The sequence below is a fragment of the Haliotis cracherodii genome, unplaced genomic scaffold (genome assembly GCF_022045235.1).
Source record: "Haliotis cracherodii isolate W230 unplaced genomic scaffold, xgHalCrac1.p SCAF_2, whole genome shotgun sequence".
NCBI lineage: Eukaryota > Metazoa > Mollusca > Gastropoda > Lepetellida > Haliotidae > Haliotis > Haliotis cracherodii.
This window is the reverse complement of record NW_027266275.1, coordinates 28,461,362-28,489,017: the sequence shown is the minus strand read 5'-3', so window position 1 is coordinate 28,489,017 and position 27,656 is coordinate 28,461,362. Positions and strand designations below refer to the sequence as shown.

Below are 27,656 nucleotides of genomic sequence, written 5' to 3'. Positions count from 1 at the left end.
CCTATGAAAAGTTGACTAGTATGGTTATATATGGCGGTCTGTAACTGCTTGAGTCTGGACCAGACAATCCAGTGATTGACATCATGAGCATCGATCCACGCAACTGGGATACGATGACTAGTATGGTATCAACATCATTCATGTTTTAGCACTAGCAATACCCTTCATAACAAATAATGTCAGTCTTGCTAAAATCATATCCCCAAAAAGTTAAGTACAAATCCCAGTCGTACCACTGCATCCTACTGGAATAGTCAGAACTGATGTACACACACCACACTGTATAATCAGTACCCAGGATCAGTCAACAGGAAGCCGATACTAACAAGCCACAGAGGAAACATAACACTTGGGGATGTCTATCTAAAATGTTTCCATCTCTGCAACAGAAGAACCAAATGAATTTGAAAACATTTCCCACCTCATTTGCAATAAAATAGTTTCCCAAGATGACCATTTCTAGAAACCATTCCAAATCATTTCCACTTAATGTCCTCTAACTAGGTGGCAAATTATGTTTTTGCATCTCCTGGGAGTTTTCCAGAATCAACAGCTCCACTGAACGTGACAACTGATAACTGTTCCCCTTCCAAAAAGCTTTTTGCAATTGTTTTACATTTTAGTAATTGTGCTTGTTCGGTAACACTGGGACTTAATGCATTGGACACTGACTTCTATTCATTGACAAAGTGGCATAAGACCAAAGGAGACTAGGTTTCAACAAAATCTAACAAAGATGTTTCTCTTCTGCAGCTGCCTAATCAAATGGGGGCTTAAACTGAACAAGTTTATGACCATTTAAAGACCCTATAAGGGAACATAGCAAGCTATCTCCTTAAGGAAGAGAGGCCGAGGAAATTAGTTTTCCAAAGCAAATCATCCCTATCGGTAGCTGTATGGATGTGTCATGAATACAGATGAGGCCATTGATCATAAGGAGGGAACAAGACCACCCAGCCAAGGTGCCCAGACTGTACAACTTAGACAATAAACATTACCCATTTGAGATAATTTCTGTCAAATAGCTCAGGATATTGCTATTGAATTTGACACAAATTGACATGACAGTTCACCTTGGTGTTCAAGCTTGGATAGGGCGGCACACTTGTTGCGGTATTTGCATCCACAAATGAGTTGGTTGGTTGGTTGGTTTGTTGTTTAACGCCGCACTCAGCAATATTCCAGCTATATTACGGTGGTCATCCACAAATGAGGGTCACATGGGTATGGTGATGCTGACAGATAACAGTGCTCAGGGATGAGTGCATGAGCGACATAGGATTTGTATTACACTTTGCAATATCATGATGTCCTGAACCTTAATCAGTTTTGGAGCAGAGAAACCAAGGGAAACACTGAGAAAAAATGGTCCAAAACTGAAGGTGAGGTGTGGTGAGGTGTGAATGTTTAATAGTGCTAGCCCACACAGAGATACACTCACTCAGTTTTCAACATAATATCACACTCAAGACACATATTTCTGACTCATGGGCTGACCAATCATTATTTCACCTCCGTAATATCCTCTTTAAACATCTTTTGGTATGACAAGGCCAAGGATTGAACCACTATCCTTCTGCTTTCCAGGCAGACACTCTATCCATTGGCCCATGGATGCTGTCTCCACATCTCAAAGGTATGATCAGGGATAGGCATGGCCACTAGTCCGTTAGTCCAAGACAAATGAACATCTAGGGACTTGTTGACTTTACATATATATCACTAGTCTAAGATGAGCTGTGGACAAGTTGGTTTAAACCAAAGGTGTCTATCCCTGATAATGATATGAGTCAAAAGAGATACATACTTTCTCCATCACTACAATTTCAGAAGCCATTGTGACCTCCTGATCAGCATGTTGATTTATTCAATAAGCATTGGTCACTCTGGGCCCTGAGTTTACATGTGTAAAAATGTTTCCAGTAGGATGCTTGAAAAGCATTTGTCAGGGTTGAATAGAGGATAAGAAAGCATTTTCTACAGGTTGAATTGAGGTAAAAAAAAACATTTGTCAGGATTGAATTGCAGTATGTTTCTTGGAAAATAATTAAGAAACAAAAAAGATAAAGCCTACCCAAAACAAATCATTCCTTCAAACAAATTAGTTTAAAATTCTGTGAACCTTCGTATAATTGATGCTTGACTCACAAGACAAGAAAATACAGAAGAAAAAGTTTCAAACAGAAACATACCTCCACAAACAATGACAGTAGTTACAGCTGCACAATACATTTCCTAATCTTCTGATGTGAAAAAAAGACAGAAGTAAGCTCTCTGTCAAAGTGATGACAATGTCCTTGTCGGACACTGCAAACAGAAGGGACCTTCTCACAGACATCTCTTGACAGATCGAAGACAAAGTCATCATCAGGGTCCCATCGGGATCAATGTTAATGGAGGTAGCTGGCAGAATGACCAGTACTAATGACCAGTGTCTTTAGATCGATGACAAGAAGATATGGTCCAGCTTTGTTATAAAGGAAGTAGTGATTCACATTCAGGACATATCTGCTACCTTTGCTTGTAGTTTCCACCAAATGAATTCCACTAATTTCGATCAAGGTTATCTTGAAATAATGCTTATCCTTTGTCGTCTTCCATTCCACATAAAAGTGGAGAGTTCCTTTACTTCTAACTGTCATGCTGACAAGCAGATAAATCTGTACTGGAAGAGGACAGGTGCTTCCCATGACCCTGGGGGGATGGAGGCATTGCCACACAACTTTTGAACCAGGAGGGAATGCATGCATATCAGAATATAATCAGTTAAGTTTGTTTGTTGTTTAACGCTGTACTCAGCAATAGTCCAGCTTTATGATGGCAATAATCAAGTCTCGTCCAAACAAACCTGTGATTGACATCATGAGCATCGAACCAAGCAATAGACACACAATGACATGCATCAACCAAGCCAAAGAGCTGACCACCCGATTCTGTTTGTCGCCTCTTATGACAGTGTCGCATGGGTTATTGAAGACCAATTCTAACTGGGATATTCATGGGTCTTAAACAAGTGACCTCACAGCCATTCCTACAAAATATCTGCTCTAAGTGGCCCAGGATTTTCGTGGAATAAAGTTTGCAGAAACCAAAGTCATACACAAAAAACAGCTGAAAAACTTAATGTCTTCATGTACAAAACACAAAACTATTTCAGAAAACAACTCTTCCTTTTATCTTGAGAGCCATGTAATATCAAAGTGGGTGTTCACCTACATGTACTACAAAGGTCAGGGGGGCTTGAAAATATACCTTTGTGTATCAGTTCTTTGTTGATATAAAAAATGTGTTTTCAATTACTGATTGAAACAATTTCAATACCATTCCTTATTACCTGTCAAAGATGGTGTGTTCAAGTTACCAGCATGAAGTATGCTGTAAAATTGTTGAGATCTTGCTGTTTGTCCTTTACAAAAACGTCTGGGTATTTTCTGAACACACAATTTGGCAGGAAGAAAGACTGGAAAAAATTGCTACTGCCAACCTACAATTTCGTTTGCAGAAAATTAACCAGCCGTGCTGTCCACATTGCTAGCTGACAGTATACCTTTGGCATTTGACTTAATTAATACCAAGTGTTCCCAAAGCCATGTAGCTGTACATACCACTGTTAAAAGAGAAGAAAATTGGTTGACGAAATAGCATTTGATGGGTCTCCATCACAGAGTCTGCAATCTTGGAGATGAGCTTTGTACCTCTTTCATCTCAATTGTCTGGGTGAGAAAAAAATCTTTCATTTCAAATTGAAAAGATACTGTGATAAACAGGCTTTGTAAAGATCACACATTGGATCTGAAAAAAAGATAACATGAAATGGAAACCAATATCCAATCATACTGCCATATTGTTTATGTAAAGTACACAAGTTGATGGTATGAAACTGAGCTTCAGCAATACATGCTTGTCGTAAGAGGCGACTAACAGGAAAAGTTGGTCAGGTTCATTGAGTTTTAAACACTGCATGAGGCACTGGGAGCACAGCAGCAGAAGTGTCGACATTACACCCAGGATCTGTACAAAGGTCACACGCCACATTGCATTTCGACTTCACACATCAGAAACACTTCCAGCAACAAAAAGCTTCTCAAACCAATATCATATCAAACCATATATATACTGAACAAAATAAGTCAGTGAACAAGAATATTTTAGGGGATAGATCTTTTTAATTTGAACTAAAAACGATGTTTCACATATAAAAATATTTCATGTTCCATGCTTGCCAATAGTACAAGGACTTATACCGAAATTTCGCTATCACAGTAACATAAAGAAGTTGTTATCCATAAACCTTTCTCAACCTTGTCATCTGTCACCTTCTAAGAAATGCCTATCAAACAATTTTGTGTAATATACAATACAGCAGACCACTTGCATAAAATGGTCTCAGCACTATGACTATCGCAAGTCTACTGGGGCTACGAAAGTAATAGCATGAAGATTGCTTTGTGCAAGTGGACCCAATCTCTACTGGTTTCTAGTGATGTTTCTTCACAACTTATTACGTGAGTCCTGATGACAGCAATGCAAGAACATCTGCACAAAGACAGGGCTCTTGATGGGGGGCCGACAGCGCCATGATTCTATTACCATGTCTTGTTGAAGGGTGACAGCAGTTGGACTCAGATGGCATATTAAGCTTTAAACCAAATGTCAACCTGCTGGTAGCCTAATGTCCCTGCTGCAAAATGTGTTTATATAGTGTGCCAAGATGCAAGAGCCTAGCCGCGACCTTTGGCGCTCGATTGTGATCAAACGGACACATAATTACACAAGAATACTGCCATGACAAACCCTGAAATGCGGCCTGGGGTAAATAACTTTATGTCCACAACCACAAAATATTATTTCTCATTACTTTTACTTATACATTTAGTTGATTGTAGACAGGAAAATTTCACTTGCTTCAAGTTTTGACTAATGGCTAACATGTGGCAATGTTCACCTTTGAGATGAGCCCAAGTCCACTAAGGGAAATAAGTGTTCTGAACCACATAGCTGTCAACTTGATATCAAAATCTCATTGAAGAACTTGTCATCCTGAGATGTATGTTTCAGTCAAGATGTCATTATAGTTTTTATCGCCATAACAACCCTCTTTCATCTAATGAAAGTAACTGTGCTCTGCTGCACTCTTCATTCCTAATCTGACACTGTCACTCACCATTGCTACTCTAGTGACTTTGATGGCCTGCATCGCTATTCTAGCTGTCGATACACCCAGAATCATCAACTAGAGCCATTCAATTATCTGAACTTGAATTGAGGCTGAAGCTAAACCATTTAGAACTGATAAAATGAGTACATATTAAACAATAACACAGATTTGCCAAATAGTTGACAGTGATTACCTCTGACCCAGGTATCACAAAATACTCAGAATGGTTATCTGAAAGAGATCCACAGTCAGTATGAAGCTTTACACTTTCTTAGCAACACAATGATGTTCCTAATCTATTCATCCGACACAGAAACATGGTATCAAGTATGACATCTCTTCTGTAGTACTAGATTCCAACATTCCCACCGTCAGAGCATCCAGTGAAATCTTTACATCTCTCAACTCCCTGAGGGGACTACAGCTACCTACATCGCACTAAATGCTCTATCATAATGATAACCTAAAGCTTACTTGTGGTCGCTTCACCATGAGATTACCAGCATCCACTGAACAAAGTAATCAGAATAAAAACTCCAGACATCAGAAGCAAGGTCATCATGACACCAACAAGCATTTCCACCTGTGTGTGGTGGGGATATCAATCCCAGCATCTGTCATGGGCATGTAACTCTGCAGGAGTTTCATCCTGTCTTTAGAGGTCATAATTACAACCTGCCACAGAACTGGCCCACATTAACTGGCATTGCTGTGCGCTGTTCTTCATCGCCATAAAGGCCACAGAGCAACTTCCTCTTTCATAATCTTCTGTGAAGAACTGAGGGACATAACCAAGAGAGAGTTAACAGTTAATAGCCCTGCCCATAGAGTCAGGATTGATCCAAATCTTCAAATAGATGTGGACAGTTAGAGTCTGAAACGTTGCAGATAAAATGACTCAATGCTTGATAAAACTGCAAGCACACATTGCAGATAGGCAGCATTTGGTTAAAGACGCGTCGATCACAAGTCCCAATAGTCTAAAGATGGATTTCTTGGCTCATAACTAGTTGGGTCTGTTTGATGTTGTAGTGTGTTTACTGAATAACAGAGTGAGTGAGGGTGAGTGTTTTTATCCTACACAACACTCTTGTAATCCCAAAGCAGTGAATAATAACAACAGGTAGGTATAGAAACTTACATGAAAACCATTCCTCCACAAAGTGGTCTCAATACTGTCATAACTCCTATTATTTAACATAGAGTAGCAACAGCCAAAGCTAAAGCTTACATTGTGGAACTGGGCCATGAACAATGATGACATCTACCAGGCTGAGGACACCAATACGTCAGACAAACTGCCACTAACTTATTAACTGGCACATTGTACCCATGTGATGAATCCAACCTCAACACGACAGAAGTGACAGTTGCCACAATTACTTAAAAGCAAAACAGCATCTGAACATGAAATGGTAACATGTACTTCAGATAAAGCAAACATGTAGCAATAGTCGCTGTTCGATAAGACTGCACCGGTACACTCTTCACCAAACTCAACTTTGTCCTTCTGTTCTGGAATTCCTACAACAGCCAAGCAAAACAGATGAACTCATCCTTAGCAAAGGTTGCTGTGCCACATGGCGCTTCCTGATGTGTTTACAGACAATCATATGGGAATCCTTGACACACCTCACTCCCCCACTGAAGTTGTTACAAGCTAGTTGCAAGGTATGAGAGCAAGCATCACGATACTGCTGCTGTAGAATTACCGCATGAAATACACAATCTTATTAATATACAAATAATGACGCTCTCAACACCAGTTGTACTTGACCTTTAATATACAACTTGTTAACAATTCTTCACAGACAGAAAAAGAACCACAAAGCTACTTTCGTGATATTTTGCAAGATGTTTCACTCCTAAGTTGTTTCTATTAGAACCAGAAACAAGATTTTATCACCTAGTCGACCATTTTCAGAGCCTCGTTACTTGGATCAATGGATCAATGGATGAAGAATTCAGTTGGAACAAGCTTTAAGAAAAATGGAACATTTGAACAAGAATGGCACCGAGGGCCCATTGTGGCAACAGTGTAATAGTTTGACAAAACCAAACTGGGATAAGTGACCATCTGAAAGAGAGCTCCCTGTCCTTCCACCAAGTCAATAAAACAAGACTTGATATTGTATCATTCTCTTCCAAAACAATTGTATCCCATGCTAATACACGTGATACGTGTCATCGTGCCGCACCATGTCATAAGGAATGTGACACTTATCAGATGAACTTGTATAACTTCAGCCCATGGTTAAATTTCCATGAAAAGTTGGTCATAAAATAGAGTTTCACTTGGGATCTAATAGTATTGTTAGGATATAAGAGAAAATCTTTTACATAATTAATACTGATTCTTGCTATAATAGCATCTTTCCATTGTGAAGTAGGTCCACATCTGTGAGTAAAGCTGTAATACATATTCAACGCAATGAATAATTTCAACATCCTCGGATTCAGGATGATGAATATATATCAAACTATGTATTAACATAGGTATTGGCGATGTGAACTACTGACATGTAGCAACCATCATCTCCATGAATTATTTCAACATCCTCGGATTCAGGATGATGAATATATATCAAACTATGTATTAACATAGGTATTGGCGATGTGAACTACTGACATGTAGCAACCATCATCTCCATGAATTATTTCAACATCCTCGGATTAAGGATGATGAATATATATCAAACTATGTATTAACATAGGTATTGGCGATGTGAACTACAGACATGTAGCAACCATCATCTCCATGAATTATTTCAACATCCTCGGATTCAGGATGATGAATATATATCAAACTATGTATTAACATAGGTATTGGCGATGTGAACTACTGACATGTAGCAACCATCATCTCCATGAATTATTTCAACATCCTCGGATTCAGGATGATGAATATATATCAAACTATGTATTAACATAGGTATTGGCGATATGAACTACTGACATGTAGCAACCATCATCTCCATGAATTATTTCAACATCCTCGGATTCAGGATGATGAATATATATCAAACTATGTATTAACATAGGTATTGGCGATGTGAACTACTGACATGTAGCAACCATCATCTCCATGAATTATTTCAACATCCTCGGATTAAGGATGATGAATATATATCAAACTATGTATTAACATAGGTATTGGCGATGTGAACTACTGACATGTAGCAACCATCATCTCCATGAATTATTTCAACATCCTCGGATTAAGGATGATGAATATATATCAAACTATGTATTAACATAGGTATTGGCGATGGGAACTACTGACATGTAGCAACCATCATCTCCATGAATTATTTCAACCACAATCTGAATATTAACAATGCGTGTCGGTTGGACGTTGATTAATGAATAATTTGCACACTAGTATATGCAAGAGGCCGGCGTATGGTTCTCAGTGGGAAGTGACAACTTGGTGACGATGGCTTGCGGTATATACAGTTTTACTTTATACATGTAGATATATACATACAGAAGACACTATGTGCCAGGTCAGCACATGGTGGTAGTGGTTGTTGTCTAGGTGCCCCGGAGCACCCAGCCTAACCCTAGCTAGGCTAAGGGTAAGACCTTTCTTTTCTCCTTCTCTCCTCTCTGGACCAAGGCTTATATAGACAAGGTCACCTGACATTTAGTAAGTAATAAATATAAATGTAAACAGTAAATCATCAGTGACATACTTGCACATCCTGTTCAGGATGGCAGACGGTCGATGTACACAAAAATGGGGATTAACAAATAGGATTAGCATCTAATAAATAACAGCAATTACGTGTTTCAAGGCATATAGATGTCATGGCTCCAGGGTAATGAGCCTTTGCAATCAAATGTTCTTCAGACAATGGATGTCGTAAATCAGTCGCTATGACAATATGACAAATACAAAATATGTTCTGTTTATATATATGATGAGAAGATTGCCATTTCTGATACCAACATGGGTATTCCATGGGGATTCCGTCACAGAACAGACCCCCAGGACCCCATGCTTGCCTCTTCATGGGGTTCTGTGACAGTCGGTCCCCATTACCCCCTGCACTCCCTGTTGGATTCTGCAGTAGATAATGTCCCAAGCAACCATGTTTATTGTTAGAGCCGACCAAAACGATGAGGAGGTTGTCTAAATGTGTGACCTGTTTGAAGCTAGTCATACTCCAATGGCGCTGACTGCAGCTACATGCTATCAAGCACTGGTTTGTCCCAGACAATGAGTTACAGGTTGCCATTGCTAGACACAGAGCCGCCAAACAACATTCACTCTCTCCATGTTTGGAAACTTGGATCACAAATTATTTGTGCTTCAGTTCCGATAATTGCAAAGCCGATCATGACCTTCAACCTATGTTCCAGCAAGGATCTCCCTCACAAGCAGTCATTACACAACAAAAAGCCGGAAGACCCTGGACATGACCAGAGAAGCGTGATGGGTGAACGTTTCTCCACCAAATGCCAATATCATGACCCTGAAGTAAATGTGGAGCGGGGACAGCGTGGGAAGTCGTCATTACCACCTCTCTGAGATCACCCTTGATGTTCCACGGTGGAGGAGTGTGATGGTTACATCAGAGCAGCAGCCAAGAATATCACGTTTGTACTGCCTCGGACAAAGGCATCTAATGCATCAAGAGACACCACACATGCTTTGAGGTGGTAAGCCCCTTGATCTCAACATGGTCAGCCCAATTGAGATGTGACACATTATACAGGACAAGACACATCAATCTTTGCCTATAAGACATGGGGCTTATTGTTGAACATAATGGTAGTCCAACAAATGTGATTGGTAATGTGAAATGTAACCGGCCTGCTTCATGCTGCAATTGTGCATGCACTAGATAAGGCCTTACACACAGGATTCCTGGAGAATCGTTGTAACTCTAAACAGATTCATTACCTTTAACATGTACACAAAGTGTGCATGCATGCATGCAATTGACCCTTTCTAACTAATGACGCTTTCCGAATGCATGTCAGTCTGTATATCTTAGGCACTTTTTTTATACAAAAAACAATTACATTTCCAAAACAATGAGTATATAAAGTTACAAATTGTAATCAGTGTATGTGACCATGTCCCTCCTTTTTCACCACTCACAGACTACCAAAGTGAGTGAGTGAGTGAGTGAGTTAGGGTCTATGCCACTTTGAACAGTATTTGAGTTGTAACATGGCAAGTCAGGTTAATGTGGGAGGAAAGTGTGAAGTGATGCAGATCGTAGACGTTTACCACTTTGGTGAAACGCAAGAGTACTCCGGGCATTCAACCCACAACTCCGGGCAAAGTGATGCACCTCTTAACAACTAATTGCAGCAACATGCCCAGGTAGGTGGATGGGTAGGTAGTCTGAATTGTACAATGGACACTGCTTTTAACAGTGATTTCTAAAGATTACGGATATGTTTTTTTTGTGTTGCTTTTATTTACATGGCCTCGGAGCTATGGTCCAGGTGAGCTTTGAATGAAGGTGGACACGCATCATGTTTGCATGGCCCCCACTCCACTTCTGAAGCCACTCCTGCACAGCAATGCAATAAGGCAAGACAATGTGCAACCACTTATACAAACCTGTCCAAGTAAGATGTAAAAAGCAATGATATCAAACTTATTGAAGTGATACCCTCATAGAAAATTATGACTCACTGAATATGAAGGCCAATATAAGCATCTTTGTCAGGATAAGTATGTCTGGGACAAAGCCATAATGTCATCATCTTGAGAGCTGAGGCCGGGTTGGCTGCGTTCCACTCCAGACAATATGAATACATCAAAAGAGAACTCAAGCCTTCAGCCAAAGTTGTCTGAATAACCCATATTTTTTGTTAACTGTGGACAAAAGCCCCCCAACCAGTTGTGACACTTTAACAGATGTAAAACATGCTACTGACATATATATATTGGCTGTAATTGTAGTCTTGCAGCTTCTTCCAAAGCATCAGTAAATATTGTCTGCTTGCAGGCTCCAGTGCTATATTGTAATCCTGGTGTCCCATTGAAGTAAATAACCTGTATACTGACTCAATGAGTTGTACATGTTGTATTTCACTTTTACTGCCTCTAGCTCAATGTAGTGGGTAAACTGGTCACTATATTTGAGTGAGTGAGTGAGTGAGTGAGTATGGTTTTACGCCGCTTTTAGCAATATTCCAGCAATATCACGGCGGGGGACACCAGAAATGGGCTTCACACATTGTACCCATGTCGGGAATCGAACCCGGGTCTTCGGCGTGACGGGCGAACGCTTTAACCACTAGGCTACCCGACCGCCCGGTCACTATATTTGAGGTGAGCTAAGTTCAATCCATAAGTCATTCAGAAGTTCTGCAGTGATGTGAGTGAGTATGGTTTTACGCTGCTTTTAGCAATATTCCAGCAATATCACGGTGGTGGACACCAGAAATGGGTTTCACACATTGTACCCATATAGGGAATCGAACTCGGGTCTTCAGCGTGACGAGAGAATGCTTTAACCACTAATCTACCCGACCACCCCTGCAGTGATGTAAGAGGAAAGCAAAAAGTGACAAACATGTGTGAGATTTAATACCACAATGGTGCAACTATTATCTCATCGGACAAAATGCTTCTACTAGACTACTACAAGTATACGAAGAATAAACAAAGATCAATCAAACAATCTATTTACCTGTACCAGTTTTCTGAGACCCATCTGAGCAGATTATACTTTTCAACTCATAGGAGAGTGACATACGCAGTATTTAAACTTGCACCAAGCAAGTTGTGTTAAAAACCACAACTACAAAAAACTTCCCAAACACATTTGCTGTGACTTGTACTATGGATATACAAGAATGCATCATAAGTTTACTAAGTGTTTTTGCAACTTCAAAGACTAGATTTGAAATTTCATGTCGCTTTGTCTGAGACAAGTGAGTTAAAACATCAAATGACTAGTGTAATTATCACTTCAGAACTGTGCATGTTTCTGGAGAAGGATTAACATACTTGATACTTTTCAAAATCATATCATTCTGACCCAAAGACTGAACAGGCAGATGTCTCTTCTGGGACTGTGTTTTCTTTAGGTGATCAACTGAATTGCCTTTGCATGTTTTTGTGACCTGTGCCACCAGTAGGCAGGATATGTTCGACCTGTGAAGGTCCCGAACCCATGCTTGCAGTAAAATGCGACTATGCTTGTCGTAAGAGGTGACTAATGGGATCGGGTGGTCAGGCTCGCCAACTTGTTTGATGCATGTCATTGTATCCCAATTGCTTGGATCAATGCTCATGATATCAATCATTGGACTGTCTGGTCCAGAATCCATTATATACAGACCGCTGTCATATAGCTGGAATATTGCTGAGTGCAGCGTTAAACAAACAAACAAACATACAAAATGATATGTTCACCTTTCATGAACACCTGGTGCCATCACTATCTGATAGTGATTCATAAACACAGGGAATCTTACAATCCAATTTGTTTTTAGCAGAGATTTCCAATGATCATGGAAATGGTTAAAGGAGAGTGAGTGAGTGAGTGAGTATGGTTTTACGCCGCTTTTAGCAATATTCCAATATCACGGCGGGGGACACTACAAATGGGCTTCACACATTGTACCCATGTCGGGAATCGAACCAGGGTCTTCGGCGTGACGAGCGAACGCTTTAACCACTAGGCTACCCGACCGCCCCGGTTAAAGGAGAACAAAACTCCCCGGTCTGTAACCTGTTTCAAGTCTTGGTCTCACTGTAATAAGCGTCTCCTGTAAATTGCTTAATCATTAATTATTAGATTGATATCACTTGAATATAAAATTTGAGTTGATGGACTGAATAACTTGAACCAATCATGCCAAGACTGCAGTTTTCACAAAGCATTGTCTTCTTTTATTAAGAGGAAAGAACAGGACAGAATGGATCCAGTCCTCTGGAGAACCTTCTTATTAAACAAACTGTACAGGAACATTCCCACAGGAACAAGTAATTTAAACAAGTGAAGAAAAAGAAAACCAGCAATAGCTGAAAATTTAAGATTATCATCCAAGTCTCCTGTGCGTCCAATCCTTTGTAGTGCACTAAAAAAACGTGACTGAGAAGACACTTTTTCTCGAAGGGTCAAACCTAGTTATCAGTTAAGTGCTTTTCCAGGAGATACCGTGATGGACAGGCAGCAATTTTTTCAAAGGTGAATAGAATTTATACCGACAACCACCTTGCTTATTCCACGGCATGACAACAAGAGAAGCTTACACAGGAGTGTGAAGCAGACAAGTTGCATCAAAATGGTGGATTGGTTTATTCGGTGTTGCATGGTACCGGGTATTCCCCAATTCCGCAGACGTCCTCTTTTCCTGGTTTGACAGCTTCGTTTAAGTAATTGAGCAGAGTTATGTAGTTGATGAATGGGGACAAACATCTAGTGAAGAAAAAGAGGACTTACAAACGCAAGGTCTTAAAATGTTTTCTCTCCTGGATAGCCTGTCACCTTGGTAATATATCATCCAAATTACACAAGTGAGCCAAATTCAGTGTTTGTCATCATAGCAAGTGCATATCTGATGCTGTTTCATCAAGCTTTCCTCTGATCTCAACATCTCTCGACTTAAACCAAGAAGGCATTGCTGCTCAACATCACCTTTCATCCCTGTCTACATCCAATCATTTCAATCAAATATTTCAGCAGAACATTTAACACACATCCCGAACTATAGCCTCTGCTGCACCGAAACTTGATTAGTGTCAGACTTTGCTGCAGATTCTGCATCCTCGGACAAGTTGCAAATTACCTGTGTTTTTTCTCCATATTACATTATAGAGATCACCCTTCCATTCAAACAATTTAGCTACTTGATAGTGATGACAATCTTACATAATCCAGATATAAGACTGCCTGGTATATATCTGTTATAATATCCTATTAAACAGTTCCATTATATGGTTGGAGCTATCCACGGCTCCTACATTTGATACTCCTCTTACCTTCATAGACTGTATATTGTAAGGCACATAACAGTTATGGCGATGACATACTCCCTAGACTCAGTCTTCGATTAATCCTAAGTTCCGCTTGTTTCCATGGCAAAACCAAATTAATCGGAAAAATGTACAAGCTCCCCACTAGCGTCATACATATGCAAATTTTTTTAACAAACACTGAATGGATGTTGAGTTACGGCGAGGATACATCATTATTACCGGCAGACATGTCGGCTGCTGATCACTATCTCCACCCACACCATGAGCCTGGAGACTTTCATCCAGCACTGCACCTTAATTATCAACTGAGCAATACAATAAGCAGTACGCTTCAGTCCATGTGGATTAACACACAGCTTCACTCTGTAGCAATACATACATTTCATTTTTAATTGGAACAAATTATTGTGATACATATCATGTCATTGTTCCTAAATTTCTCGCATTGTTTTGTTAGGAATGGGTCATCTTTGTTAGGAATGGGTCATCTTTGTTAGGAATGGGTCATCTTTGTTAGGAATGGGTCATCTTTGTGAGGAATGGGTCATCTTTGTGAGGAATGGGCTATCTTTGCTACGAATGGGCTATCTTTGCTACGAATGGGCTATCTTTGCTACGAATGGGCTATTTTTGTGCGGTATGGGTCATCTTTGCTAGGAATTATGTCATCGCTTCAGTGTTTGATTTAAATGTCATGGATTCAGTGTTTGATGTATTATATCAAGGTTACAGTGTTTAACGTATTGTCATGGATTCAATGTTTGATCACTACGTCATGGTTTCGATGTTCGATGCATTATGTCAAGGCTTAGGTATATCAGCCCTGATCAAAAACGTGCTCCAGCATTGCAAGTGACTGACCTTGTGTGTATACTGAGGCTCTGTCAATGCCTCCATCCTCTTCTCGGAGGAAGCGCAGGAAATCCCCCACTGTGTGGGTGATGGGTTTGAGGGTGAATTCACAGGTCTCCCGACGAGACGGTAAAGGCACTGAGAGGACTGGAAGGCCGTCAGAGTACTTGACAGTTACATCTGAAAAAAACAAGATCATCAATCAGTGTCGCCTCATTGTCTAACAATGGCCAAGGCATCCAATTGTATCACATATTATACCAATATGGGGATTCAAATCTGCTGAAAAGCACATGCTGAAAAGTCTGGCCTAACAAACCACGCTTTAGCCCTTTGACAAAAGACTTAATTCACAAATCCAAGGCCAACAGATACAACATTCTGGCACTTAGGGGACAAAGCTCTGACCAGTGAATTGCAGTGTCTTAGAAAACTGAGCCATTCATGCACACTTGTTCCCAAGAGAATAAGAAATAGATATCCAACTTATCCAGTGTAGCGGCCATAAAATTTCCGAGTCCTGTGATGGGATTTGAACCACGGACCTTCTGATCCGAGGTCAGACGCCTTGTCCACAGGACCAAAGAGGTTAACCCTGCCAGCAAGCTGACAAGGAACTGATGTCATCTGTGGGATGGCTCCACCCCCTGCTACTTACTCCCCCCTTAACAGATGACACGTCCCGGGCCGCATAGTAGGGTACTGAGACTTATTTTGCTGAAATTTAATATGAAAATGCTCAGCCCCAGGTTCAGCGCCAACGTAGTGACAGGATTCGAACCACAGTCCTTCTGATTTGAGGTCAGACACCTTGTCCACATGACCAAAGAGATTAACCCCACCAGCAAGCTGACAAGGAACGGATGTCATCTGTGGGATGGGTCCACACCCTGCTACACAAACAAGCACTGTCAAGATAAGGTGCTAAGATCCAGTAAAATGTTTGCATCATGGTACAACAACGCGTTAAAGGTTTCCTTTGCAGCCAAACGTTATCATGTTTGTATATCCCAAGGCAAAGCTTTTACAATTATGTTGTCACTATCATTTATCACTCCATAAGGCTTTGCATAATTCAACAAATCCTGATCTGGTGTAACAGAAGCCAGAGCATGTTACACCAGAACCCATAAACACTTTCATCAGCAAAGGAGGATACAAAAATCAATATCTCTCAAATAAAAAGACACAACGACATCCACTTTGGATTTAATTTCAGGTTGAAATATCCTGGGATTCTAGGCCGGTAAAATATTATTGATTTCTATTCAGAAACTCACTACGATATGGCAATATTACAAAGCAGTCTGTTTTTTTCCAACATTTTTAGATCAACAGATATAAGTATACAATAAATCAAATAAACTTGGGATCCTACTTTTCAACAGTTAAAAAATATATAAACACAAGATAATGAATATTGTTCAAAAAAAATATTTCTGGACAAAATGAAAACACTTATGTTTACCTTCGACTCCATTCACCTTCTATCAAAACTCCAGTACACATATTTTTAAACAATTACTGTCCCATTAAGATTGACTTAAACTTCAAGTCATAATCGATAATATATCACGTTATCGAATAAAATAAGCACATCTTGAGAAACGGTTAAATATTCATTACAACCCTAATCTTCATGTCCCCGTCCTTCTTTACAGACCTATTAGCTGTTTTCCACTGCAAGAACTGTACTGCTTCGATCACCCCTGAGATCACTGAATTGCCTCTGATACTCAAGATTAATAGAATGCCATAGCCAATGCCCGTTTTGATTCCTTCCCAAGATACACCAAAAAATTGTGATTAAATCTGTCTACGGACTCCCAAAGCAGGAATCTGCCACTCTCATACCAGAGATCCAGTAAGAAGAGGACATTGAGGTAGAATTAAAGAAATTATATTATCAGCAGGCTTTTCTTGTCACCCAGTAGCACTGTTCATCTGGAAAGGGATTTTAGCCCTTAAAGTCATGCATACAAATGCCTATTATTGTTCCTAGATGACAACATAAATATCTGTAATTCCTATCATAAAAGCATATTTTCCATATATCATTCCCAGTAAAAAGCATTCCTAGCTCATACATAAGGCAAAATCTGTAACTGTTCTATCATTATACATTAATCTGTTCAAAATAGATCTTGCCTGTTCTAAAGCTAAAGTTACGTAGCTGTAGAACATGCCTGAGAGGAAAGAATTGCATAGTCAGGTCAAAAGCTTCATGAATATTGTTTGTTTGATCTGATGATACAAGAAGCTCCACCAAACCACTGTGGCAGAATGAGTATTGTTTTAAGTCACAACCAGCAATATTCCAGGCGTATCACAGAAACCAGTAAATATACGTGTCCGAACCAGGTCAACAAGTAGCTGAATGCATGAACAAATACTCATGGTGTCGGGTACGATGAACACACAATAACAGCTGACCCAATTGTATTGTCAGTCAGCTCTTATGACTTTGAATGCTTGGGGCCTACTCCGAACCAGAATTTACCTGGCATTCAAAAGAATCAAAACTACCAGTTGAAACTATTTAAAGTTGTTTTAGGACTCTAATGACTTCAAATCAGCAGTTTTTGTTGTTGTTTTTTAATATATATTTTCAGCTCCATAAATAAAAGCATTTACAGCAATAAAGTTTAAAAAACATAAGGGTTTGACTATCCATTGCAGCTACCATCTCAGGAAAAGTTTCTGACATAAACCGAACATCAAATTTCTGTAAAACAAATACACCCTGCAAACTGAAAGTCACAACATACAAAGTCTGAGAACAACTTACAATTTCTGTGGTAATTCCAGCCTGACTTGATGTGTAATCACAACATAAACCATATTACTGACAGCAACTCAAGTAAGTAACAGTGTTTATTTAATCTAACAAAAATAGCATGATGGCTGTGTTCATCATTTATGCATGATGAAGCCGACCTGGAAGGGAGTAGACTTTATAGGTGTTATCCTGATAATGGCGACCAGGAACACAGGTGCCAGTCCTGCACACACTTCCTCTTCCTTTCCCCACCAAGCCTTTAGTCCAGTCATACAGGTCCATCATGGTCTATCTACACAACGTATGCCAGATATATAGTAGCCCTCTGTTCCTAGGTATAGATTTGTCCCAGTAAGTGACAGATTAATTTTCTTCTCACTAGTCAGACAGGGATGTCTAATGGTCCTGTGGCTAAGATTCTGCGGCCATCAGCCTCTCAGGATGTAGTCTCAATTATTGACATCAATTGAACCCGAAGGCTTCAGCCACATAAGAAGGAGTGGTGTCTGCTGGATGCTTCATGCCGAACTATATACAGGACATCAAGTTCACTATGTATTATCACATAGGCAGAACAGCAGCAAATGTTCTGACTTCTAAAACATAATAATCAAGTTCAGTTTACTCAATGGTAAATGTTGGATGGTCAGTGGCGTGAGGTGAAATGGTGCAATTGTGAGTGAGTGAGTGAGTTTGGTTTAACGCCGCTTTTAACAGTATTCCAGTTATATCACGGCGTGTCAGCTTAATGTGGGAGGAAAGCCCGAAGTGATGCAGGTCTCAGACGTTTACCACTTCCGTGAAACCCACGAGCACGGGTATGGTGCTGACAAACCTAGAAACATAATCGGGGCGAACTGGGATTCGAACCCACAATCATAGGTTTCTGGCGTGCCCAAGGGACACAACTCTGCACAGCGTGGTGCAATTGTGAGATGGCGTAATGGTGCATGAAATGGTGTATGTGTGACTTGGTTGATGCATGTCATCGAATTCCAATTGCGTAGATCGATGCTCATGGTGTTAATCACTGGATTGTCTGGTTCAGACTCGATTATTTATATACCCCTGTCATATAGTTGGAATATTGCTGAGTGCGGTGTTAAACAACAAACAAACAAAACAAAACCTCATAGCCCACTGAGATACCATGCTGCAGTTTAACACTTCAAGTGATTCTGGTAATGTAATGCATTTAATTTATTCTCCTTGTTTCCCAGTGCACAAAGTGTACACTACAAACAATGGAGATGGTGCGTGGCATTACCTCGGCGCCTGACAATATCAATGATGCACATCTGCCCCCATATCATATTACATTAATAACAACCAGATACTGACTGCACATAATTCATGTCGATATCTAAACCTTGGATGTCAGTACACGTCAATTCAGGGAGAAAAATTAAAATTTATTCATACATGAACTGAGGACAGAGTTCTGTTAGATCAAGTCCTAAAACTGTTTCCATGTTTGAAGATAATTCTGAACTATTTTCATAAATTGGTAAATCATGTAAATTGTGATATATTTTCCAACATCGATCAGTGAAATCAGTTTCTCATAATATGTCTATAACAGTCAGGGCTTTATCTAACTTTTCGAACTAAGTGTCCATGGCAAGCAAACTGGGAAAAAAGCTTCATTTTGTCCCAAATTTGAATAGTTTGAAAAGTATTTTTATTTTATTTTCTAAAATTCAGAGGTGTGTTAACATTACACTCACTGCAACAACACAACAGTGAGCACTGCAGCCCTTTCCTCTCTACTAGTGATCATGTTATCAGTGAAATATAAGCCACTTTTACAAAGATAAACCATTACAAATATCTGAATAGAAAAAATTGCAATTCAAATTTGTGAATTCTCAGACATCTGGCATAGACTAGAGGCCAAAGATTGTCCTCTAAGAATGGCCAGATAAATCTCTGGACAGTAAATATAATGTCACTTCAAAAGTAAAAAACTTCTAAAAAAGCAAAGACTTAACACACGTCCACACTACTGATGAAGGGATCGTAGCACTATGACTGTAGTAAGTCTATGTTGGTTTGCTGTTTAACGCCGCACTCAGCAATATTCTAGCTATATGACGTCGGTCTATGTTTAAGAAGGGGAGTTGTGATCTTGTAAGCTTTGTGAAGTAAGGTGAGGTGAAGATGTGTTTAAAATTATAGCATTCATATAGTGACACGTGTGCGTGCATGCGTGCGTGTATGTACTTGTCTGCACTAATTTACTGATTTTATAGATCCAGGCAGGGTAGCAACAAGTACCATTCTTTAACAGTCAAATAAAGAACCCCCGACCTGCTGCTCCCCTAGGCAAATGCTCTACTACTCGACAACAGAGGTGGGCAGAGCGCTTTGTAAACCGCTAGGGTCCATGTCTATTACCATGCTCAAAGTAATGCAGGTAGAATGGCTGGGACAAGTCTAAATTTACTATGCGGGTACCGGATCCCTTATTACCCTACCCTACCCTGGTACCTGATGTAGGTTTCAAGAGTTGCCTACATAATGTCTGATTGGACATTGCAAGGGCTTCGTTTAAAACAATTTAGATACACATATAAAATGATCTGATCATACATACACTGAAGTTGACTGAAGCTTTATCTTTACTCAAACATATAAGAGTCATAAAGAATGTGTGCATCGTCAGAAGAAAATGCGAACATTTGCACAGTATAGCGTAAGCATGGTGTTTGATTGTTATTGTCATTAAACAACAATAGTGCTAGATGATTACTGTATACACATTGGCAGCAAGTTCCCTGAGTGTTCTCACGTGACTGCTGATGACACAAAAATATTAAGAAATAAGTAAAACAGACTGAGATGATGTCAGTGAATCTATTATTCGAGATATGATGTAAACAATGACACCAATCCAGATGGGGACAGTGAGAGCGATGATACGCCCGAGTTGCCGTCCATGCACTCCAAGGAGCCTGGGCACTGACGTTTACGTACGCCTTGAAATCAATGTTGCATCTGGATCTGGTGACAATCTCTCATAACATGATGTTTGGTTTTCAAAAATACACTTTGTTGGATGTCTCAAACCCTGGATAATGCAAACCTTATTCCAGGACGCCACAAGTTTGTCACAACAAGGTTCGATTGCATACCGTGACAGCTGCCTGTCTGATTGTATGTAGTAACATCAACATAAACTCACACATCAACCCAATTCCTCAGAAGTTCAACATCACATCCAGTAATAAATATTGGCCAGTATAAGAATGTGCTATATAAACTGCATACCTGCACTGCCCTTGCCGTCCAATCGATATAAACCAACAGAGAAGCTGTCCACTGAGTCATAACACAAGTCACTTGAACATGTTGAAAGGCCAAACACATGCTGTAACTGGGCTGACTCTCTTATCTCACACCATGTTTTTTATTTATATCAATCTATATTTGATGAAATAACATATTTCAACAGAGAAATACAATGCATGTCGGCCATACTAATATCTCACAAAACAATGATAGTCTCTAGAATTACCGCGGAAAAGAAATGTTTCGATCCATACAAATTAATTTCTTGTTACGCCACATATATTTTTTATTGGATTTACAAGATCGCCTGACAAATGAAACTGAAATTAGAAAAAATAAAATAAACGACTTTTAAAAAAATCGTTTGTGCAGTCTGTTTCACAACTAGGTGAAATGGAAGAAACGGAAGATCTGATCATTGCTGTTCATAAGAAATGGTGTATAATATGTATAAAAATCTTTATTTCGAAAAACAACAACAAAAACAAAAATCAATTATCTTACAGTATAGGCATCACAATAATTGTACTTCTGTGATGGTGTGACTGTCTAGTTTTTTTTCCATTCATTAGTTGCAGTACTATTCTGGAAGTTAAACGTTATTAAAAAACATGTTTTGACCACCTACTCTGAAATTCAAAACAAGGTTTTTTTCAACCAGCTAATGAAAAACAGAAGCCTTAACAAGATTAACATCATTACAAAAACCCTTAGCAGCAAGGTCATATTTGTAACCATGGCAACAATTGGAAGACTATGTTACTTTGACTATTCATTACAACTGAATGTTGTAACAACGTCCGCACATCAATACATGAACAAGTGTGCATTTTATTTCCAGAAGACAGCTGCCTCCTAAAGGACTGCCAATGAAAGTTACCATTCATGTTTGAGTTAGTGAGTGAATTGAGTTCAATACCGCTTTGAATGACATTCCAGTTTCATAACAGTGTGTAAGCAATTTCTAAGAGAAGAGCCTAAAGTGACACAGACGGCAGATGTTTAGCATTTTGGTCAAATCAATGAGCATGGGTATGCTGCCGACAAACCAAGTTCAAAATAAAGACGAATTCATTATCAGCAGATCCTGGTATGGCAACGAGACACAACTCCATACACTCAATTGCAGCATAATGTCGACCACTGGCCACCTGTGCCCTTCACGTTTCAGTGAGTGTCAGCACTCAGAATGTGACATATATCTCAAGGCTTAAAGTGATGCTGATGAAAACTGTTTTCCTACAAAACATTATTCCAATAAATACGAACCAACTTCACTTATTGATAAAGGAATCAGTCAATAGGATCATGACAGCAGGTGGAACGCAGTTCGGTCACATCTGTTTGGTGGCCTATTTTTTTCCAATGACCAACAGATGGATATGAGAAAAACAATATTTATGTAGTGTTCAATCATCAACTATGCAAAAAAAACCATAGGAAGTGTGCATCAGACTTTCCCCGGCATCAATACATCCCAACATACAAAACAGGCCATTGATGTTCACTCTCACTCTTCCGAGATTACGTCTGAGATTAAAATGGTTAATTCTACCTATCTAAAATTTCAAAAATAAGAACTGTAATTTACCCTTGTTTGCCTAATTACAGTTTATTTTCTAGTGTAAAATCTGTGTTAAAACAATTAAGTTTAGCAGTGTGAATTTGTCTATAGAGAATGATGGGCAGAACATATCATCAACATGAGGAAAGAACACTGTAGCCTTAAGACACAGGCACAGAGCCAAGTTCATCGATAAGTTCCGATAACAAGTAACACAATCTGTCAAATTTATTTATAGGTATACATTGGCACCATTAAGTAAATTAAGGCATTTTCTTCCCACTTAGTTATCAAACCTCTTGATCCAACTGTCACAGATTTTCCAAATAACCCTACTCTAAAAAAGAAGCCCTCTAGTCATCACACAAGACAGAAATACTAAAGAGTCTTGTTATTGGCAAAAAGACATCATGGAAACAAACTGACTATTTGGGTCATATTCACCAATGCAATAGTCACCACAGTAAAAAAAAGACTGCATTATATACAATACAGTCTATTACAACAGTTTAGCTCTACTGCGAAAGCGGGAGTACATTAACCTTCCCCATGTTGCCGGTTTCCCAGCGTTATTTGGCAGGATGACAAAGCCCCATTTCCGGACATCAGTAGGTTGCTAGGGAGATCGCTGGAGTTCAGAAGGAAACATCTGGTGAAAGTATTATGTAAAATAAAGTTATGTTCTAAACGGACACACACAAGGATCTTTAAACAAGGTTTATATGGGATGATTTCATGAGTTTGGCTTAATGCTTCTTTGAACAATTTTAAAGGTACATCACCGCATGATAGCTTGGTGGGGTGGCAAGCCGGAAGTGAGGCAGATCTGAATTAACCACTTTGGTGAAAACCATGTGCACAGGTATGATGCTGACGAACCATGAAACATTATCAGGGCAAATGTGGGATTCGAAACACAATCATATATGTCAGAAACGAAAAACTTTTGACCAGAGAATGGAGATGCCTTAGAGAGTGTTTATTAGAAGGATTTAATTAATCTTTCACATATTTCAAACTTACTGAGATTTGAGAGGCTATACATAAGTATGAACTGTTGGAATGTTGCATTGACATTCACATCATGAGGCAATGGGAAATGATTGGAGCTCCTTAACATTACACCAAAATATAAAGGTCAAGTGAACAATCATATTTAACAAAAACATCCAAAGCAGAAAGAATTATGCTGCATACATACATTTATTTAAGCTTAATCATAATGTCATGGAATATACTTCTAAACAGGTTAGATAAAACAATATTTTTGCAGTCTTTCATCGGTTTAATGCTGTTTGAATTATTTGGCCGTGTTTACAGAAATTAGATTGACCGGTTCTCGTGTGGTTTAACAAAAACACGTCAAAGCATTTCTAATGTTTTCATCATGAGCAGAAACATTTACACACATATCCAATTTGATTTCAATTTGTCTGCACAAACAGGATCTCAGAACAAGACAAAAGGAAGCTGATTTTTCACACCATAAATGTTAAATAAATTATATTTAAAAGTGCACATTGACATGGAAGGTGATAAATGTTGGCGCCAACATCTCAAGTAGAATAAGATTCTGGCAATAAACACCCGTCCTGTGGGCTATCTTCTTGTTGCAAAGGGCGATAAAACCTTTGACAATGACTTAAGCACGCCTCCATTCTTTCCACATGTACAGTGGTTCCAGGCCCAATGCTTGCTGCAAGAACTGGTGATAAACTGCAGCAAAGTGAAACGGTTCGCTTTTCCCCTTTCATTCTTTACATTCTATATTCTATTCTGCCCATCTTCTATATGTCCCCAAACTACTGACCCAACATGACTCGCTGCACTGTAATCAACTGTAATCAGACACACAAGCAGATAATCGGCAATAGTATGATATACTATGGGTGCATATACATTTACAAATAATATCTATTTTATGTTAAAAAGTATGGAAGTCAAACTTCAAGGATTACACAAAAAACAACGATTGCAAAACATCAATAAATTGACTTGAAAGGCCAAAGAGTACATAGCAATACAATATTGTGCAGTTGCCCTGATAACATGTGCGTGTGTGGTGTGGTGTGGTGTGGTGTGGTGTGTGTGTGTGTGTGTGTGTGTGTGTGTGTGTGTGTGTGTGTTCTGTCTGTCTGTCTGTCTGTCTGTTTCCAACAATTAAGAAAAATAACAAAATCACACAAGTAGCTATTACCATTAATAGAGACAGAGTGCTGGAATGTATGACCTTGATGTGTCCATCTATTAATATCCCCGTTTCATGAAGAAAACCAATGAAATAATTAGAATAAAATTAATACCTGATAAACATCTCCCACATATTTACACAGATAGACCCGAACACTTGATAACATTTAACAACATGTGACATGACTGTGCAATCAGGCGATGATGCAAGCAGGGTTAATGTCCCGCGCTGTGATGTTGACAATGTGTACTCACTATCTACTGTAACTTATGTGTGGGCAGAGACGTAAGGTCACAGTGATCACGGGGGCCGTGTCAAAAGCATGAAAGGATCTTATAAAACCTTCAATGTTTACATTAATAGATTTGAATAGTGTATTCTCCAGTCATTATCTACAAAAAGTAGTGTGGAAAAGAAATTATTTTGAAGCTTACGTATGCAGTTGTAATGATATTTTTGGAGCTGAAACTGATGGGAGTGTTTATGAAACTATCCCTATCATATTTCACTTAAGCAGGGGTGTGTCCCAAATCCTCCAGACTTTGCTGTTGGGTGGGGCACCTGTTTGTGACACCTGACAATACATGTAGATCTATAGTCCTTTTTTCACACACAGACGTAACCGCACTGCCCAATCTAGCATATTAAAGTCTGTGCTGAGCATAGCCTGCTTATGACTGTCAAACTTGTCAAATCCTGCACATGTCAAGTGGGTCTCGGCTGTCACCTTCTCTTCAAAGTCATAAAAAAAGCTTTCAATGCAATCAATCTCACACTTTACACATTCCAAAGAGCGAACGAGGACCCTAGGACTTCCCCCTCCAAAAAAAAAAAAGATCTGGCAGGGATTTTCTTTTTTTCACTCTTGAATATAATAAATGAATTGACAGATGAAAGTGGTAATTCTTATTTTTATCACTGATACAAATAATAACAGAATAAATCATAACTGCATTCACAGCAGCAACAATGGCGAACACATTTATCATCTGATTCAAGACATTTGACATCTAGTCAGATAAACTGAACAAGGGAACCAGATGTACAATTACGATGAAATTAATGTGTGTTTTTGGACAAGGACTGACTTTCAGGCATAAATCAATATGCCCAAAGTGTCAAGAAAACTGTGTGCATCACCAGCCGCTTGATGTGACAATACTCAACATCTAGACAGTTGTACAGCAACCACTACTCTAGTCAGACAGTTCTATCATCTGATTTGTTGCTTGAATAATGATGCCGCTTTCCAAGTAACTTTCCATCATGAGGTAACAGAAAGAATGGACATCAACAGAAAGAACATGAAATAGGACAAGAAAATAGGAAGTTAGCTACTGGTATAAGACAATAGTGCAGATTGAAGAAAGTCTTCTGCATGGTTAATCTAATTTGTAGTGGCTTGCATCACAATAGTATCTGAAGACTTCATTTCCTCCTTCATTGTCCCTGCGGCACCTCCACCTCGTGCCGTCTACAGGGAATACATAACGAGTTGGGATAAATTAATTACCTACTACCATGCTGGATTCCATGATGCTCCATCTGTGGGAACATCTAATACATGGTCACATACGATTCTTGTGAATAGAAGCATGCTCCTTCCCATCTCTGAAGAATGATCAATCATACTTCAAGTTTAATGGAAAGGTATTGATTATATTAGGAAATCCTTTCCGACATATTGCTAGAAGATTGTCTAGATGGTAAGAACAGTTGAAAAGCATATCATCCCCTGTCTATGTCACTAGCATCACAAGAAGAAAATGAAGAAGAAGGTGTCCCATAGGCAGCAAATCGGTGTGTAGAGTTGCATCCCTTAGCCATGCCAGGATTCTCTGGTCCAGGAGCACCTTATCAGTTCTCAGTGCTTTCACCCAAGTATGATCTACTATTTCCCTGCTGTTAACTGATTACTTTGCCAATTAGCTGGTGGTGAAGTAACAGACAATTTGTAGACATTAAGATCGAAGTTCAATTATTGCAACAATCAAACAGAACTATTAACACAGCAATCGTCTAATGTCCCAAGTATAGAACTCTTAAACCAATCCAAGCAAAACAGTAGCACCTCAACTGCCCCAGTAGTCACTCCTTTAAGATTTCTCCCATCTTCAATGCCACAATCAAGTGGCTAATGATAGATTCACTTCCTCACTGCCTATCATTGCCCGGGGTCCCCTGGGATTAAATTCTGACCAATAAGGTCAGAGAGCTAACTCTGGTCACCTTGGAAGACTTCCTTTGGGACTGTCACAAGGGACAAAGCCATTATTACTACTTTCTCACAGCATGTCAGTACACCTTGCCCAGCTTTAATAACACTTTTGTATCGTTCTGATTGGAAATAGCCTTCACAGAGCTGTTGAGCGAACATTAATGCATTTGACAATCACTGCCATGTAAATAGGTCACACTGTGATCTGCCTAGGATTAACGATAATGTCTCAAGTCATCACCAATTTCTTTACTGCTCTATGGAAGCATTTCTACGAGCAATTGATGCATATTTTCTTCTGCTTTGTCAACCAAATGTTCAAATTAGCAAGGATGAGCAAAAGATATGGATTTACGAACCATCCTGGCCCAGATTTACTGGCATGCTGACAAAATGAGATAGAGTCACCTCAAGCTGAAGCTGAGAGATTAGAATAATACAAACACTGTTTTGTTAGCAAGTACTTAACAAAAGCCTTATTTGTTTTCAATGAAACATTTATTTGAATTTGTATAAATAAAACTCAGAAAATGTTAAAAACAAAGAATTCAACCCATTTCAATCTATTATTCTTACATCAGTATCCCAGACAGCCAAACATCTTCATAGTCGGTGTGTCATTCCGATACACTCAGCAGATGAGTATT

General features: G+C 39.3%; 1 protein-coding gene across 1 annotated transcript in view; it reads right to left on the bottom strand.

The window, feature by feature from the left end:
- Positions 1 to 27,656, bottom strand: part of LOC139467937 (calcium uniporter protein, mitochondrial-like) — a 102,923-nt gene that overhangs the window by 31,672 nt on the left and 43,595 nt on the right. Inside the window, exon 3 of the mRNA XM_071249529.1 lies at positions 14,976 to 15,146. Within this exon, the coding sequence (XP_071105630.1) occupies positions 14,976 to 15,146 (171 nt within the window). The remainder of the gene's footprint in view (positions 1 to 14,975; positions 15,147 to 27,656) is intronic.